The sequence below is a fragment of the Erythrolamprus reginae genome, chromosome 10, assembly GCF_031021105.1.
Source record: "Erythrolamprus reginae isolate rEryReg1 chromosome 10, rEryReg1.hap1, whole genome shotgun sequence".
Classification (NCBI taxonomy): Eukaryota; Metazoa; Chordata; class Lepidosauria; order Squamata; family Dipsadidae; genus Erythrolamprus; species Erythrolamprus reginae.
This window is the reverse complement of record NC_091959.1, coordinates 43537563-43553925: the sequence shown is the minus strand read 5'-3', so window position 1 is coordinate 43553925 and position 16363 is coordinate 43537563. Positions and strand designations below refer to the sequence as shown.

At 42.5% G+C, this 16363-nt stretch overlaps 1 protein-coding gene across 3 annotated transcripts in view; it reads left to right on the top strand.

Annotated features, from left to right (window-relative positions):
- The first annotated feature begins 790 nt into the window (after window positions 1–790).
- Window positions 791–16363, top strand: part of FBXW8 (F-box and WD repeat domain containing 8) — a 36169-nt gene continuing 20596 nt past the window's right edge. For all 3 annotated transcript variants that reach the window (XR_011560013.1, XR_011560012.1, XM_070763083.1), the window contains exons 1-2: window positions 791–982; window positions 3831–4040. Coding sequence is in view for 1 of the 3 variants with exons in the window: in XM_070763083.1 (XP_070619184.1) it covers window positions 863–982; window positions 3831–4040 (330 nt within the window). In the remaining 2 variants the exon portion in view is untranslated. The remainder of the gene's footprint in view (window positions 983–3830; window positions 4041–16363) is intronic.

Below are 16363 nucleotides of genomic sequence, written 5' to 3'. Positions count from 1 at the left end.
ACCATTGAGATAGATAGATAGATAGATAGATAGATAGATAGATAGATAGATAGATAGATAGATAGATAGATAGATAGATAGATAGGGACTGAGTGAGTGAGTGAGTCAGGGAGAGAGAGAGAGAGAGATATGGAAATATATGACACGATATACAGATATAAGATATAGATAATAGGAACAGAATAGGAAATACATTTGAGAAGAGGCACACTAAATATGTATATCATAACTAGTTTTAAAAGTACATTTTAGATGGATAAAACTATGTATTAGCATAAAAGGTTTTATATTAAGGAAAGTTATAAATACCGTAGTAATACATGTAGGGTTAAAAAAAACACCCTGCCATATATTAACAATAAAATCATACATTTAGCAATGAAACAGATTGGATTGCAATGGATCCACAAATCCCAATTTCAAAGATTCCATTATCCTCATTCCAATTTTGGAGATAACAGTATGTTCTGGTCTTTCTCCTTTGTTTTTTTTTTAAAGGATATGTTGAAAATATTAGCAAATGAATAAACTAACATTGTGAAATAAGAACCGGTATTATATCTGTTAGTACTATGTACAAAAAATTTGGGTTGGCAATATATAAACAAGCTAACAGTGAACGTTTGTATGTATTGAAGTACAATCGCTTTAAGTAGTAGTGTTGCACATTGCCATAAGAGGGAGCCAGAAAGCATGATTTTCTCTCTCTGCTCTCTCTGTTCTTTCTGCTGATTCTTCTGAATAATATCTTTTTTCACCATTTTTTTCTTTGTTTTTGCACACAGGCTCAGTTAAAGTGTGGAGCTTGCTGGTCGGTTCTGAGCCAATCCACCGGTACCAACACAACCAGAAGATCCAAGCCATGGCCCTTTCGACCGAGGGGGCCACCGTAGCGACCGCATCCGGGTTCCAGGTCAAAGTGGAAAGCGCCAACGACAAAGGATACTGGGGAACCCTGGCTGAGTTTGAGCTTCAGAAGTGGGTGAGTGTCTTTGTTTTCCACGGGAAAAGCCCTTTAAACCAGTGAAAGGCTGCAAAAATTTTTTTACTACCACACTGTGGGTGTGGCTAATTTTGTGGGTGTGGCTTGCCGGCCATGTGGCCAGGTGAGAGTGGCTTGATGGTCATCTGACTGGTTTAAAGGTGGCCGACTTGACGTCACTCACGTCAAGGCTTTGGGTTACGGTGCCTGGCCTCTCCTCGCCTCAAATTTCCCTAACTATTTACTATTACTGAACATCCAAAATATACTATTTAATTCTATGTATACAGTGTTCCCTCGATTTTCGCGGGTTCGAACTTTGCGAAAAGTCTATACCATGGTTTTTCAAAAATATTAATTAAAAAATTATTCACTGTTTTTTTCCCTATACCACGGTTTTTCCCGCCTGATGACATCATATGTCATCGCCAAACTTTCGTCCACCTTTAATAAATATTTTTTTAAATAAACTTTAATAAATAAACATGGTGAGTAATAATCTAAATGGTTGCTAAGGGAATGGGAAATTGTAATTTAAGGGTTTAAAGTGTTAAGGGAAGGCTTGGGATACTGTTCATAGCCAAAAATAGTGTATTCACTTTCGCATCTCTACTTCACGGAAATTTGACTTTCGTGGGTGGTCTCGGAACGCATCCCCCGCGAAAATCGAGGGAACACTGTATATGCCACATGTGTACATACATATTACACACAGGCACACAAAAATATACATTATCTACTATATAAACTGTATGTGTATATACACGCATGCACGCACGCACAACTCTTCTAAAATTATACACATTCAACCTCATTTACTGCGGTAGGAAAAACGTACCCAGAGCTCAGAAAGAAAGAAAAAGAAAAAAAAATCACATTTTTTCTAACGGTTCTGTGTACCTGACCGTATCCGTAGGAGCCCATCACTGCTTTAAACATGTCGGATGACATCACCTTTGACCAATGAGTGAAGATCAGTGGGCATTGCATTGGAGGATGGAGCCGGGACGCAGCTCAAAATGAAAAACGCAAGAAAGGATGAAACTTCTCCCAGTAAACAACCAAGCTCAGAGCGCCCCAAGGACTCCACAGCCATTCTCCTCCTCCTCCCAACACCTCTCCCTTCTACCACTGATGGCGTTACCTAGTAGGGTTATGAAACATTTGCAAAAAAACAACCAAGCTCAGAGAACGGCAAGGATCCCTCAAGCTTTCTTCTTCCCTTACCTGCCATCTAATCCGTTGAAGTAACCACGTTGGTACTTTTCTGTGTAGATGTGCTCCTGTTGAGACGCTCATCTTCATTCTCATAGATTAAGAGAATTGAAACTCGTGACATTGAAGGGGAAAGGACAACTACCGTATTTTTTGGTGTATAAGGTGCACCTTAGTTTTGGGGGAGGAAAATAGGGAAATGAATCTGCTTACCAGGTATTCATGTGGCTAGCGTCCTTAGCCAGCACATTATTTTATCCCCAGGCTAGGGCTGAAAAAAACTTTATAGAATAGAATAGAATAGAATTTTATTGGCCAAGTGTGATTGGACACACAAGGAATTTGTCTTGGTGCGTATGCTCTCAGCGTACATAAAATAAAATATACATTTGTCAAGAATCATGTGGTACGACACTTAATGATTGTCATAGGGGAAGAGCCTTCTCTGTGGTGGCCCCAACTCTCTGGAACCAGCTCCCCCCAGAGATTAGAACTGCCCCTACCCTCCTTGCCTTTCGTAAACTCCTCAAAACCCACCTTTGTCGTCAGGCATGGGGGAACTGAGATATTTCCCCCGGGCCTATATAATTTATGTATGGTATGTTTGTATGTATGTCTTTTTAATAATGGGGTTTTTAAATATTTTAAATTGTAAATTATTAGATTTGTCATGAACTGTTTCATTGTATTGTGAGCCGCCCCAAGTCTACGGAGAGGGGCGGCATACAAATCTAATAAATAAATATATAAAATAAATAAGCAATGATTAATAAAAATCTTAGGATATAAGCAATAAGTTACAGTCATACAGTCAACATGGGAGGAAATGGATGATAGGAATGATGAGAAAAACTAGTAGAATAGAAGTGCAGATTTAGTAGAAAGTCTGAAAGTGTTGAGGGAATTATTTGTTTAGTAGAGTGATGGCGTTCGGGAAAAAAACTGTTCTTGTGTCTAGTTATTTAGAGATTGTAACAATGAAAGAGCTTGCAAGCTAGTAAAAACTGAGAAAATCATTAGCACCTGGAAAGAAACGTTCGGAGAAAAAACCCTGCAAAGACTTAGGGCTTGGAAAACATTCTTCACAGAGAGTAACAATGAAAGAGCTTGCAAGCCGATAAGAGCTGAGAATATCGTAAGCACCTGGTTAGGGCTGGAAAGAAATTTATTCAGAGCAAGTTAGAGCAATGAAAAAAACCCTGTAGAGACTTAAGGCTTGGAAAACATTATTTGCAGAGAGTAACAATAAAAGACCTTGCAAGCCGGGAAGAGTTGGGAACATGGTTAGCAGCTGGTTTGGGCTGGAAAGAAACTTATTTGGAGCATGTTAGAGCAATGAAAAAACCCCAGCAAAGACTTAAGGCTTGGAAAACATTCTTTGAAGAGAGAAACAATGAAAGATCCTGCAAGGTAAGAGCTGGGAAGATCGTTAGCAGCCAGTTAGGGCTGGGGGGAAAAAAGCTACATTCAGATTATAAGACACACCCAAATTATCAGCCCCTTTTAGGGAGGAAAAAGGTGCATTTTATACTTTGAAGAATATGGTTTGTTTCGGGGAGAAGTGGAAAGAAAAAATAGTTACCGGTGAAAGTTATTTGAGGATCAACATTCTCTTCTCATTAACTCTTTCCAGGCCAGCTTACTCTGTCTTATGCCCCAAACTTCGGGCTGCCCAGCTGCCGTAGTAGCAGCGGAGGACTCAGTCCACTTCTTGAAAGGAGGAGAGCCTGCTAAAGTCCTGCATTGTGTCTACGGCCAGCCTGTCACATGCCTGGACGTCTCGGCCAACCAGGTGGCCTTCGGAGTCAGAGGCTACGGCTGGCTCATCAATGAGACCAACAAGGTACTTTAAGTCTTTGATTCCATAAAAAGTTTGGCCTTGGCTTCTTTATGTCGCACAGGATGGATTGAGAGCTGTTAAAAGCAATGGGACAGCCTGAGGTTATGGACCCTGCATCAATGGAGGGTTTTGAGACTAGTCCAAAAAATTAGGAGAATTCCAGTACTGAGTAGTGGTTGGAGGAGGAGAAGTAATGGTACAGAGTGTCCAGCAAACCTGGAAAACAGGGAATTATCTGGGAAATGGGCGGTTCAGGAAATATCAGGGAATTCGTGAAAAAACCCCGGAATAAATCAGGGGGGAAAAACAATGTATTCAAAAATTAAGGGAAAAATCGTGTAAAAACCCCCCCAGATTGTGCTGCCTGGCAAAATCAAGAAAAACTATGTCGTTTGGCGGGACCCGGGGGAAGAGCCTTCTCTGTGGTGGCCCCGACCCTATGGAACCAACTCCCCCCAGATATCAGAGTTGCCCCCACCCTCCTTGCCTTTCGTAAGCTCTTAAAAGCCCACCTCTGTCGTCAGGCATGGGGGAAATTGAGACATTCCCTTCCCCTAGACTTATAAAATTTATGTATGGTATGACTGTATGTATGACTGATCTCTTAAATTGGGGTTTTTAGAATTTTTTAATATTAGATTTGTTTACGTTGTCTTTTCACTGTTGTTAGCCGCCCCGAATCTGCGGAGAGGGGCGGCATACAAATCTAATAAATAAATAGAATCAAGAAAAAAATTGTGGCAACAACTTGCTTCCTCAGTTACCGATATTTCTCCAGGGCTTAGCCGTTTGGTATGATGATATCATCTACAACTGTGCCTTAACTACATCACAAGTTACAGGGAAATGTCAGGGAAATATCAGGGAATTTCAATATGCTTTCCCCCCTGGATTCCCTGGATGTATTAGTACCACTCTATAAAGCCTTAATAACACCAAGAATACTACATCCAGTTTTGGTCACTGCACTATAAAAAAGATGTTGAGACTCTGGAAAGAGTGCAGAGAATATCAACAAAGATGATGAGGGGACTGGAGGCTGAAACATACGATGAACGGTTGCAGGAATTGTGGATGCCTAGTTTAATGAAAAGAAGGACCAGGGGAGACATGATAGCAGTGTTCCAATATCTCAGGGGCTGCCACAAAGAAGAAGGAGTCAACCTGTTCTCCAAAGCACCTGAGGGCAGAACAAGAAGCAATGGGTGGAAACTAAACAAGGAGAGAAGCAACTTAGAACTAAGGAGAAATTTCCTGAGAGTTAGAACAATCAGTGGAACAGCTTGCCTCCAGAAGTTGTGAATGCTCCAACACTGGAAGTTTTTAAGAAGATGTTGGATAACCATCTGTCTGAAGTACTGTAGGATTTCCTGCCTAAGCAGGGGGTTGGACTAGAAGACCTCCAAGGTCCCTTCCAATTCTATTGTTGTCATTATTATTATCTGTCTCCTTCTGTCTCATCCGTTCCTCCACCCATTTACATTTATTTATTTATTTATTTACTTACTTACTTACTTACTTACTTACTTACTTACTCACTTACTCACTCACTTACTCACTCACTTACTTATTTATTTAGATGATTATGATTATTGTTATTATTGTTGTTGTTGTTATTATTATTATTATTATTATTATTATTATTATTATTATGTTTGTGGACCACCCATCTTATAACATGGTAAGGGGCATGGGCAGCTTCCAATGTTAAGAAGATAACACTGTATAAATGCTATAAAAATATACACTGCTCAAAAAAAATAAAGGGAACACTTAAACAACACCATAGTCCATCCTTGTTCAAGTAAAGATATTGAGACTCTAGAAAAAGCACAGATCAATGAATAGGATTAGGGGACTGGAGGCTAAAACATAGGAAGAATGGCCGCAGGAACTGGGCATGGCTAGTTCAATGAAAAGAAGGACCAAGGGAGACATTATAGCAGCCTACCAATATCTCAGGGGTTGCCCCAAAGAAGAGGGAGTCAACCTATTCTCCAAAGCACCTGAGGGCAGAACAAGAAGCAAAGGGTGGAAACTAAACAAGGAGAGAACCAACTTAGAAATAAGGAGAAACTTTATGACAGAACAAACAATCAATGGAACAACTTGCCTTCAGAAGTTATAGATGCTCCATCCCTGGAGGTTTTTAATAAGAGATTGGACAACCAATGGTCAGAAATAGAATGGGGTCTCCATTGCAGGAACTGGATATAATCTAGTGAAGAGAAGGACCAGGGGAGACAGGATAGCAGTCTTCCAATATTTGAGGAGCTGCCACAGAAAAGAGGAGGGGGTCAAGCTATCTTCCAAAGCATCTAAAAGCCAGACAAGGAACAATGGATGGAATCTGATCAAGGAGAGATTCAACCTGGAAATGAGGGAGACATTTTCTGACTGTGAGAACAATCAAGTTGCCTTTGGAAGTTGTGGGGAGTTTATTTATTTATTTATTTATTTATTGGATTTGTATGCCACCCCTCTCCGTAGACTCGGGGCGGCTAACAACAGTAACAAAAAACAGCATGTAAATCCAATACTAAAATAACTAAAAATCCTTATTGTAAAACCAAACATCCATCCATACAAACATACCATACATGAATTGTAAAGGCCTAGGGGGAAAGAATATCTCAGTTCCCCCATGCCTGACGGCAAAGGTGGGTTTTAAGGAGCTTACGAAAAGCGAGGAGGGTGGGGGCAATTCTAATCTCTAGGGGGGAGTTGGTTCCAGAGGGCCGGGGCCGCCACAGAGAAGGCTTTTCCCCTGGGCCCCGCCAAACGACATTGTTTTGTTGACAGGACCCGGAGGAGGCCCACTCTGTGGGACCTAACCGGTCGCTGGGATTCGTGCGTCAGAAGGCAGTCTCATAGATACCCTGGTCTGGTGCCATGAAGGGCTTTATAGGTGATGACCAACACTTTGAATTGTGACCGGAAACTGATCGACAACCAATGCAGACTGTGGAGTGTTGGTGTGACATGGGCATATTTAGGAAAGCCCATGATTGCCCTCGCAGCTGCATTCTGCATGATCTGATGTTTCCGAACACTTTTCAAAGGTAGCCCCATGTAGAGAGCGTTACGGTACTCGAGCCTCAAGGTGATGAGGGCATGAGTGACTGTGAACAGTGACTCCCGGTCCAAATAGGGCCGCAACTGGTGCACCAGGCGAACCTGGGCGAACGCCCCCCTCGCCACAGCTGAAAGATGTTTCTCTAATGTGAGCTGTGGATCGAGGAGGACGCCCAAGTTGCAGACCCTCTCTGAGGGGGTCAAGAATTCCCCCCCCCCCAGGGTGATGGATGGACAGATGGAATTGTCCTTGGGAGGCAAAACCCACAGACACTCCATCTTATCAGGGTTGAGTTTGAGTCTGTTGACACCCATCCAGGCCCCAACAGCCTCCAGGCACCGGCACATCACTTCCACCGCTTCGTGGACTGCCTTTTGTCAGGAATGGTGTAGACCAGAGCTCTTCAAACTTGGCAACTTTAACACTTGTGGACTTCCACTCCCTAGCTAGACTGGCTGGAGAATTCTGGGAGTTGAAGTCCACAAGTCTTAAAGTTGCCAAGTTTGAAGACCCCTGGGGTAGGGTCGCCTGCATGGGTGTGTTGGGGGGGATTGGACTGGATGATTTACAAGGTTTTTCCAACTCTGTTGATCTATTAATCTTTAAAGTCCCTTTCAACTCTGTGTGGAGAAATGGACTCAAATCCACTTAATAAATATCTCATGTAGCAAATGGAAGTTTTGTCCTCGTAAACCTAGGACTACCTGTAGATCCTGAAAAGGGAGGGGGGGATCCTTTTGTTGTGTCCCTGAGTGTCTTGGACTGACCCCTGAGGTCATGATAACATGGGTTTGGGGGTTTGAGGAGGCAGAGCCCGACATCTCTCCAGCCTACCTGTCCTAAGGCTGGTGGGCTTTGTGTTGCTAGTTAGCTTACACCGCTCATCACAAATTGATGCCAATCACAGCCCCTGTCAAATCAGCATTGTACGGTATCTGGGAGAGATTTCATCTCGTCCGCCGTCGCCTCCAGCAATTCCATTTCTTTTTCTCCCATCCTAAGCAGGACCAATAAATAATTGGAGCCTGCTCTATGCCGCTGTTTCAGCAGGCCCTTCAAAATAACACAGGCTATATATCATTATTTACTTTTTAATGCAAATTTTCCATCTCCATCCTCGTAGGCTGTGGGCAGTTTTAGGTAGAGCGAAATAACAATGTTAAGAAGAGGAAAAACAGGATGGGTGTGGGTGGGAATTATTCAGCACAGGTGTTCACAACTTTCATATTCTTTTAAAACTATACTCTCTCATGTTCTGTCAGGCTCTCTGGTAGAATCCTCCCAAAAATTCACAGGTACAAATTTCAGACACACACACGTTTGAAAATTCAAAACAATGTTCTTTATAATGAAAAGTCACTTAAACCAAGCCCTCTTTTGGTATAGCAAAGAGCACTCATCTCCAAACAAACTGGTAATTTGTACAAGTCCCTTATCAGTTCTGTGATACTTAGCTTGCAGCTGTGAGGCAATTCACAGTCCTTCTTCTTTCACAAAGTGAAACACACTTTGCTCTGGTTTAGTTTCAAAGCTGGGGGAAATCAGCACACAAAAGGTCAAAGTCAGCAAAGCAGTCACGAAACACAAGGATCAGATAATCCTCCACAATGGCCAAACCCACAGCTGCTATTTATAGCAGCCTCACTAATGACCACAGCCCCACCCAACCACAGGTGGCCTCATTTTCTTTGATAATAATCTCTCAGTTGTTGCTGCCTATGCATCGCTCTCCGCATGCGTGGCTGTATCATTAACTCTTGTTCTGAATCCAAGGAGGAGCTAGAGAATTGATCTCCTTCTGAGCTGTCTGCCCCACTCTCCTCCTCCCTGTCACTCATGTCTTCTTGGTCAGAGGAGCCTTCATCAGCAGATTCCACCGGGGGCAAAACAGGCCTGCAGCATGTGGATGTCTCCCCCACATCCACAGTCCTTGGGGCAGGAGCTGGGCCAGAGCTAACCACAACATCTCAGAGCGTATTTTACACCCTGATGTGCAACCTTGGGGGGAAAAAAAATCAATGCTAAGGTGCATACGAGTTAAGGAACACGACCTAAAAATGCGTGTGTTAGGACAAAGGTGCACTAATGTATCTAACAATGCATTAGAAGCACATTGAAATATGTGCCGTGCAATAAACATGCATTAAAATGCATGTGGATTTTTATTAGAATGCTGAATTAGCAAACTTAAGCTTGCAGCCCAGAAAAATTGAGCAGCTGAATTAAATTGAAATGGACAGCTTCCTGATCCATAAGTTTTATTAGATGCGGGATTCAGCTCCCTTCCTACCTTGACTTTCTTTTAAACACCGTTCTTCCAGCTTCAAGTAGGCGGCTGAAAGTTTATAGGCACTGCCTGCCGATGTTTTAAAAGACAGAAGCTAACGGAATCAATATAGAAGTTTGCCTGTTTATTGCCGTAATCTCCTTAACAGGCATTATAAAAGCAGGCCAATAAAATTGGCAGCCTCAGTTTAAAAGTTTTTACAAGTTTCGCCTAAATGGAGCGCAGAAAATATTTCCTGCAGGAGTAGAACTCTTGCAAACTTCCAAAATTTGACAAATACACACATACCGTATTCTTCGGAGTATAAGACGCACCCCTTTTCCCCTAAAAGAGGCTGAAAATTTGGGTGCTTTTTTCAAAGCTTTTTTTCCCTAGCCCTAATGAGGTGCTAACGATGCAGGCTTTTTCATTGCTAATTTCTCCAAAGAGTTTTTTTCCAGCCCTAAGTCTTTGCAGGCTTTTTTCCATTGCTACTCGCTCCAAATAAGGTTTTTTCCCAGCCCTAATGAGATGCTATTGATCGTCCTAACTCTTACCGGCATCCAGGCCTTTTCATTGCTAATCTCTCCAAAGAAAGTTGGGCCAGCCACAGAGAAGGCTCTCCCCACCAACCTGCATTATTGGATTTGTATGGCGCCCCTCTCCGAGGACTCGGGGCGGCTCACAACATATCAAAACGATATACATATCTGAGAAATCCAATTAATACAGCTTTAAAAACTTTAAAAACTCTAATAACAATTAAAATTATTCCTTCCCATTCACACAGCAAGATATACTTACATTCATTGGCCAGGGGGATGGGGTCTAATGGCCCCCAAGACTGGCGGCACAGATAGGTCTTTAAACTTTTACGGAAGGCGAGGAGGGTGGGGGGCAGTGCGAATCTCCGGGGGGGGGACGGATTCCAGAGGGCTGGGGCCCCACAGAGAAGGCTCTTCCCCTAGGCTCCACCAAGTGACATTGTCCAATTCAGTGTTTCCCAACCTTGGCCACTTGAAGATATTTGGACTTCAACTCCCAGAATTCCTCAGCCAGTGAACGCTGGCTGGGGAATTCTGGGAGTTGAAGTCCAGATATCTTCAAGTTGCCAAGGTTGGGAAACACTGGTCTAGTTGATGGGACCACAAGAGGGCCAACTCTGTGAGACCTAACCAGTCGCTGGGATTCATGCGGCTGGAGGTGGTCCCGTATGTAAGTAAGTTTGCATTTATAATCTTGTACGCCGCCCTGAGTCGCTTCCAGAGGGGTGGCATAGAAATCTAATAAATAATAAATAAATTTCGGGCCCAACCGTGGTCATAAATTGAGGACCACCTGTAATCGGTCGCTATTGAAACCGTCCAGCGAAGCAGGAGATGTTAAGGGGCCAACGAGGGTTTAGCCATGAAAACGTTGTTTCAGATGATTTATTTATGGGTTTATTAAAATGATTTACATGGCTAACCGTCTTTACAGGAGGGCTGACCCGAAGCTAAAAAAAACCCTCAACACAAATTAATGTTAAAATATGTCACGACAGGCGAGGACAACACGAGGCGTCCATAAATCCCCATCAGTCTCACAGGTTCAATTAACCTTTCCACCCCTGCCCAGGTAGTTTGAGACATAGAAACATAGAAGATTGACGGCAGATAAAGACCTGATGGTCCATCTAGTCTGTCCTTATACTATTTCCTGTATTTTATCTTAGGAGGGATATATATGTTTATCCCAGGCATGTTTAAATTCAGTGACTGTGGATTTACCAACCTCCTCTGCTGGAAGTTTGTTCCAAGCACTTACGACTCAAATAATATCTCATGTTGCTTTTGATCTTTCCCCCAACTAACCTCAGATTGTGGCCCCTTATTCTTGCGTTTACTTTCCTATTGAAAATACTTTCCTCTTGAACCTTATTTAACCCTTTAACGTATTTAAATGTTTTGATCATGTCCCCCCTTTCCCTTCTGTCCTCCAGACTATACAGATCGAGTTCATTAAGTCTTTCTGGATAAGTTTTATGCTTAAGACCTTCCACCATTTTTGCAGCCCGTCTTTGGACCAGTTCCATTTGATCCATCTGTTTTTATTTATTTATTGGATTTGTATGCCGCCCCTCTCCGTAGACTTGGGGCGACTAACAACAATGATAAAAACAGCATGTAACAATCCAATACTAAAACAACTAAAAAACCCTTATTATAAAACCAAACATACACGCAAACATAGCATGCATAAATTGTAAGGCCTAGAGGGAAGGAATATCTCAGTTCCCCCATGCCTGACGGCAGAGGTGGGTTTTAAAGAGCTTACAAAAGGTGAGGAGGTGGGGGCAATTCTAATCTCTGGGGAGAGCTGGTTCCAGAGGGCCGGGGCCGCCACAGAGAAGGCTCTTCCCCTGGGTCCCGCCAAACGACATTGTTTAGTTGACGGGACTCGGAGAAGGCCAACTCTGTGGGACCTAACTGGTCGCTGGGATTCGCGCGGCAGAAGGCGGTCCCAGAGATAATCTGCTCCAATGCCATGAAGGGCTTTATAGGTCATAACCAACACTTTGAATTGTGACTGGGAAACTGATTGGCTACCAATGCAGACTGCGGAGTGTTGGTGTACCATGGGCATATTTGGGGTGAGGTCTCCAGAACTGAGCACAGTATTCCAAGTGGGGTCTCACCAGCTCTCTATACAGCGGGATCACAATCTCCCTCTTCCTGCTTGTTATACCTCTGGCTATGCAGCCAAGCATAGTAATCCAGACTGTACAGGTTGAGTTCATGAAGTCTTTCCTGATACGTTTTATGCTTAAGACCCTTCCACCATTTTTATAGCCCGTCTTTGGACCCGTTCCATTTGATCCATCTCTTTTTGGAGGTGAGGTCTCCAGAACTGAACCCAGTATTCCAAATGGGGTCTCACCAGCTCTCTATACAGCGGGATCACAACCTCCCTCTTCCTGCTTGTTATACCTCTGGCTACCCCAACCATAATTTTCCAGTCTATATAGGTTGAGTTCATTAAGTCTTTCCTGATCAGTTTTATGCTTAAGACCCTTCCACCATTTTTATACTGCCTTGTGCCGCAGGAATCCCAGCGACCGATTAGGTCCCACAGAGTGGGCCTTCTCCGGGTCCCGTCAACTAAACAATGTCGGTTGGCGGGCCCCAGGGGAAGCGCCTTCTCTGTGGCGGCCCCGACTCTCTGGAACCAACTCCCCCCAGAGATTAGAACTGCCCCTACTCTCCTTGCCTTTCGTAAGCTCCTTAAAACCCACCTTTGTCGTCAGGCATGGGGGAACTGAGACATCTCCCCCGGGCATATACAATTTATGCATGGTATGTTTGTATGTATGTATGTTTGTTTAGTAAATGGGGTTTTTTTTTTTTAATCAAACCGGGTTTTTTAAAATATCTTAAATTATATTTGGATTTGTTATAAATTGTTTTACTCTGTTGTGAGCCGCCCCGAGTCTGCGGAGAGGGGTGGCATACAAATCTAAATAATAGATAGATAGATAGATAGATAGATAGATAGATAGATAGATAGATAGATAGATAGATAGCCCGTCTTTGGACCCGTTCAATTTGATCAATTGACCCCTGTTCTAACTAAAGAGCTCCTACCAACAACACAACCGCCCCCCCACCCCAATACCAATCCCTCCCAGTTGCCAGTCTAGGCATCCGTCTGATCAGATTTCGGCTTGGACAGATGGCTTCCGAGGGGCCTCATCAGTGTTTATTTTAATCAGGGAGATGGAGCTGAAAGAGTCCAGACAGCCGGGGATGTGTTTGACAAGGACAGTGGCTGGTTGGCAGTGCCAGGCTGGCTGACATCACACCAAAAACTAATTACTAATGTCTATTATGATAATTATTCCCCAGACACAAAGGGACGTTTGCACGAGTGGATTAATCTGGTCAGAAGTCAATGATTTGTCTCTAGATTGATACAGAAGATGTATTGGCGCTCTTTTGGGTGGGCTGAGAAGCACATACAAACACACACATACACACACACACACATATTCAGGCATCATGTTGTGCGACAGGATTCTGCACGTGTCTGTCCAAAGCATTAGATGCACTGGATCAGTTGGTGGTTTAAAAAAAAAAAAAGTGAGCTGCTGTCATTCTTCCACATGACTAAAATCACCCCTTGCTTTATTATTGTAATTTTTTAAAATGATGCTTTATAGCCCATCAAGTAATTTTCATTTGGCTAATTTACCCGACTGGACCGTCTTCGTTCTGCTCCAAATGCAAATTGCCCCTTACTGCAATAAAAAGCAACAAAATTTGATTTTTGAGAATAATAATAATAATAATAATAATAATAATAATAATAATTATTATTATTATTATTATTATTATTATTATTATTATTTATTGGATTTGTATGTCGCCCCTCTACGTAGATTCAGGGCGGCTAACAAGAATGATAAAAACACCATGTGACAATCCAATAATAAAACAACTAAAAACCCTTATTATAAAACCAAACATACACACAGACATACCATGCATAACTTGTAATGGCCTAGGGGGAAGGAATATCTCAACTCCCCCATGCCTGGCGGTATAAATGAGTCTTGAGTAGTTTACGAAAGACAAGGAAGGTGGGGGCAATTCTAATCTCCGGGGGGAGTTGATTCCAGAGGGCCGGGGCTGCCACAGAGAAGGCTCTTCCCCTGGGGCCTGCCAAACAACATTGTTTAGTCGACAGGGCCCGGAGAAGGCCAACTCTGTGGGACCTTATCGGTCGCTGGGATTCGTGCGGTAGCAGGCAGTTCTGGAGGTAGTCTGGTCCAAAGCCATGTAGGGCTTTCAAGGTCATGACCAACACTTTGAATTGTGACCGGAAACTGATTGGCAGCCAATGCAGGCTACTCGGATCCGAAGCTTCAAAAACCCGAGCAGCCCTCGAAGCTAGTTGCTTTATTTAAAGACGATTAGTTTTTAATACACCCATCAAAAAAATAAAGGGAACGCTCAAATAACACATCCTAGATCTGAATGAATGAAATATTCTCTTTGAATACTTTGTTCTGTACAAAGTTGGATGTGCTGACAACAAAATAAAATTGATTGTCAATCAGAGTTGCTTCCTGAGTGGACAGTTTGATTTCACAGAAGTTTGATTTACTTGGAGTTATATTCTGTTGTTTAAGTGTTCCCTTTACTTTTTTTGAGCGATGTATTTGGCTCCCAATGGTGATCTTGCTCCACCACCAAAACAGCTCCAAAATAATGAAACGCTCACCGATGCACCCTGAAATGTTCAATGCTCTACTTTAAAAACGATGAATTGTACTTGTCAATTCATCCACTAAAGAGTTGAGAACCTTCTTAAGGCTTCGCCTTTCCCTAAACTCATTGGTAACATCGAGAAACAATTTCTTTTCAAAAAGAAATGCAAAATCCACAGGTTGCAAGTTCTTTCTCCCCCCACCCCCCCACCCCCCCACTGATGTTCACAGATCAGGTTGACCCTATTCCTTAAAAATCGGTATCTCCACTGGCAGCTGAACAGCATCTTAATTCAAGACATATAATCGGGGCACCAGCCCTCATCTTCTCATCATCCCTATGCCCAGTGTCATACGTGTCCCAATCTGGTCCCTTTGGAAAGGAAAACCCTCGACTCCCATTTGGTTGAAGGGAAAGGTTATTTTACTGGAATAGAAATGGGTCAACAGTGCAGTCAGGCGGTAGGGAAAGCAAGTAGGATGCTTGGCTGCATAGCTAGAGGTATAACAAGCAGGAAGAGGGAGATTATGATCCCACTATATAGAGTGCTGGTGAGACCCCATTTGGAATACTGTGTTCAGTTCTGGAGACCTCACCTACAAAAAGATTTTGACAAAATTGAACGGGTCCAAAGACGGGCTACAAGAATGGTGGAAGGTCTTAAGCATAAAACGTATCAGGAAAGACTTCATGAACTCAACCTGTATAGTCTGGAGGACAGAAGGAAAAGGGGAGACATGATCGAAACATTTAAATATATTAAAGGGTTAAATAAGGTTCAGGAGGGAAGTGTTTTTAATAGGAAAGTGAACACAAGAACAAGGGGACACAATCTGAAGTTAGTTGGGGGAAAGATCAAAAGCAACATGAGAAAATATTATTTTACTGAAAGAGTAGTAGATCCTTGGAACAAACTTCCAGCAGACATGGTAGATAAATCCACAGTAACTGAATTTAAACATGCCTGGGATAAACATATATCCATCCTAAGATAAAATACAGAAAATAGTATAAGGGCAGACTAGATGGACCATGAGGTCTTTTTCTGCCGTCAGACTTCTATGTTTCTATGTTTCTAGAATAGAACAGAACAGAACAGAAATCGTTATTGGCCAAGTGTGATTGGACACACAAGGAATTTGTCTTTGTTGCATGTGCTCTCAATGTACATAAAAGAAAATACAGTGTTCCCTCGATTTCTGTGGGGGATGCGTTCCGAGACCGCCCGCGAAAGTCGAATTTCCACGAAGTAGAGATGCGGAAGTAAATACACTATTTTTGGCTATGAACAGTATCACAAGCCTTCCCTTAACACTTTAAACCCCTAAACTGCAATTTCTCATTCCCTTAGCAACCATTTAGATTATTACCATGTTTATTTATTAAAGTTTATTAAAAAAATATTTATTAAAGGCGGACGAAAGTTTGGCGATGGGCGGGAAAAACTGGTATAGGGGGGGAAAACGCAAAGTATTTTTTAATTAATATTTTTGAAAAAACGTGGTATAGCCATTTCGCGAAGTTCGAACCTGCGAAAATCGAGGGAACACTGTATATACTGCTCAAAAAAATAAAGGGAACACTCAAATAACACATCCTAGATCTGAATGAATGAAATATTCTCATTGAATACTTTGTTCTGTACAAAGTTGAATGTGCACAACAGCATGTGAAATTGATTGTCAATCATTGTTGCTTCCTAAGTGGACAGTTTGATTTCACAGAAGTTTGATTT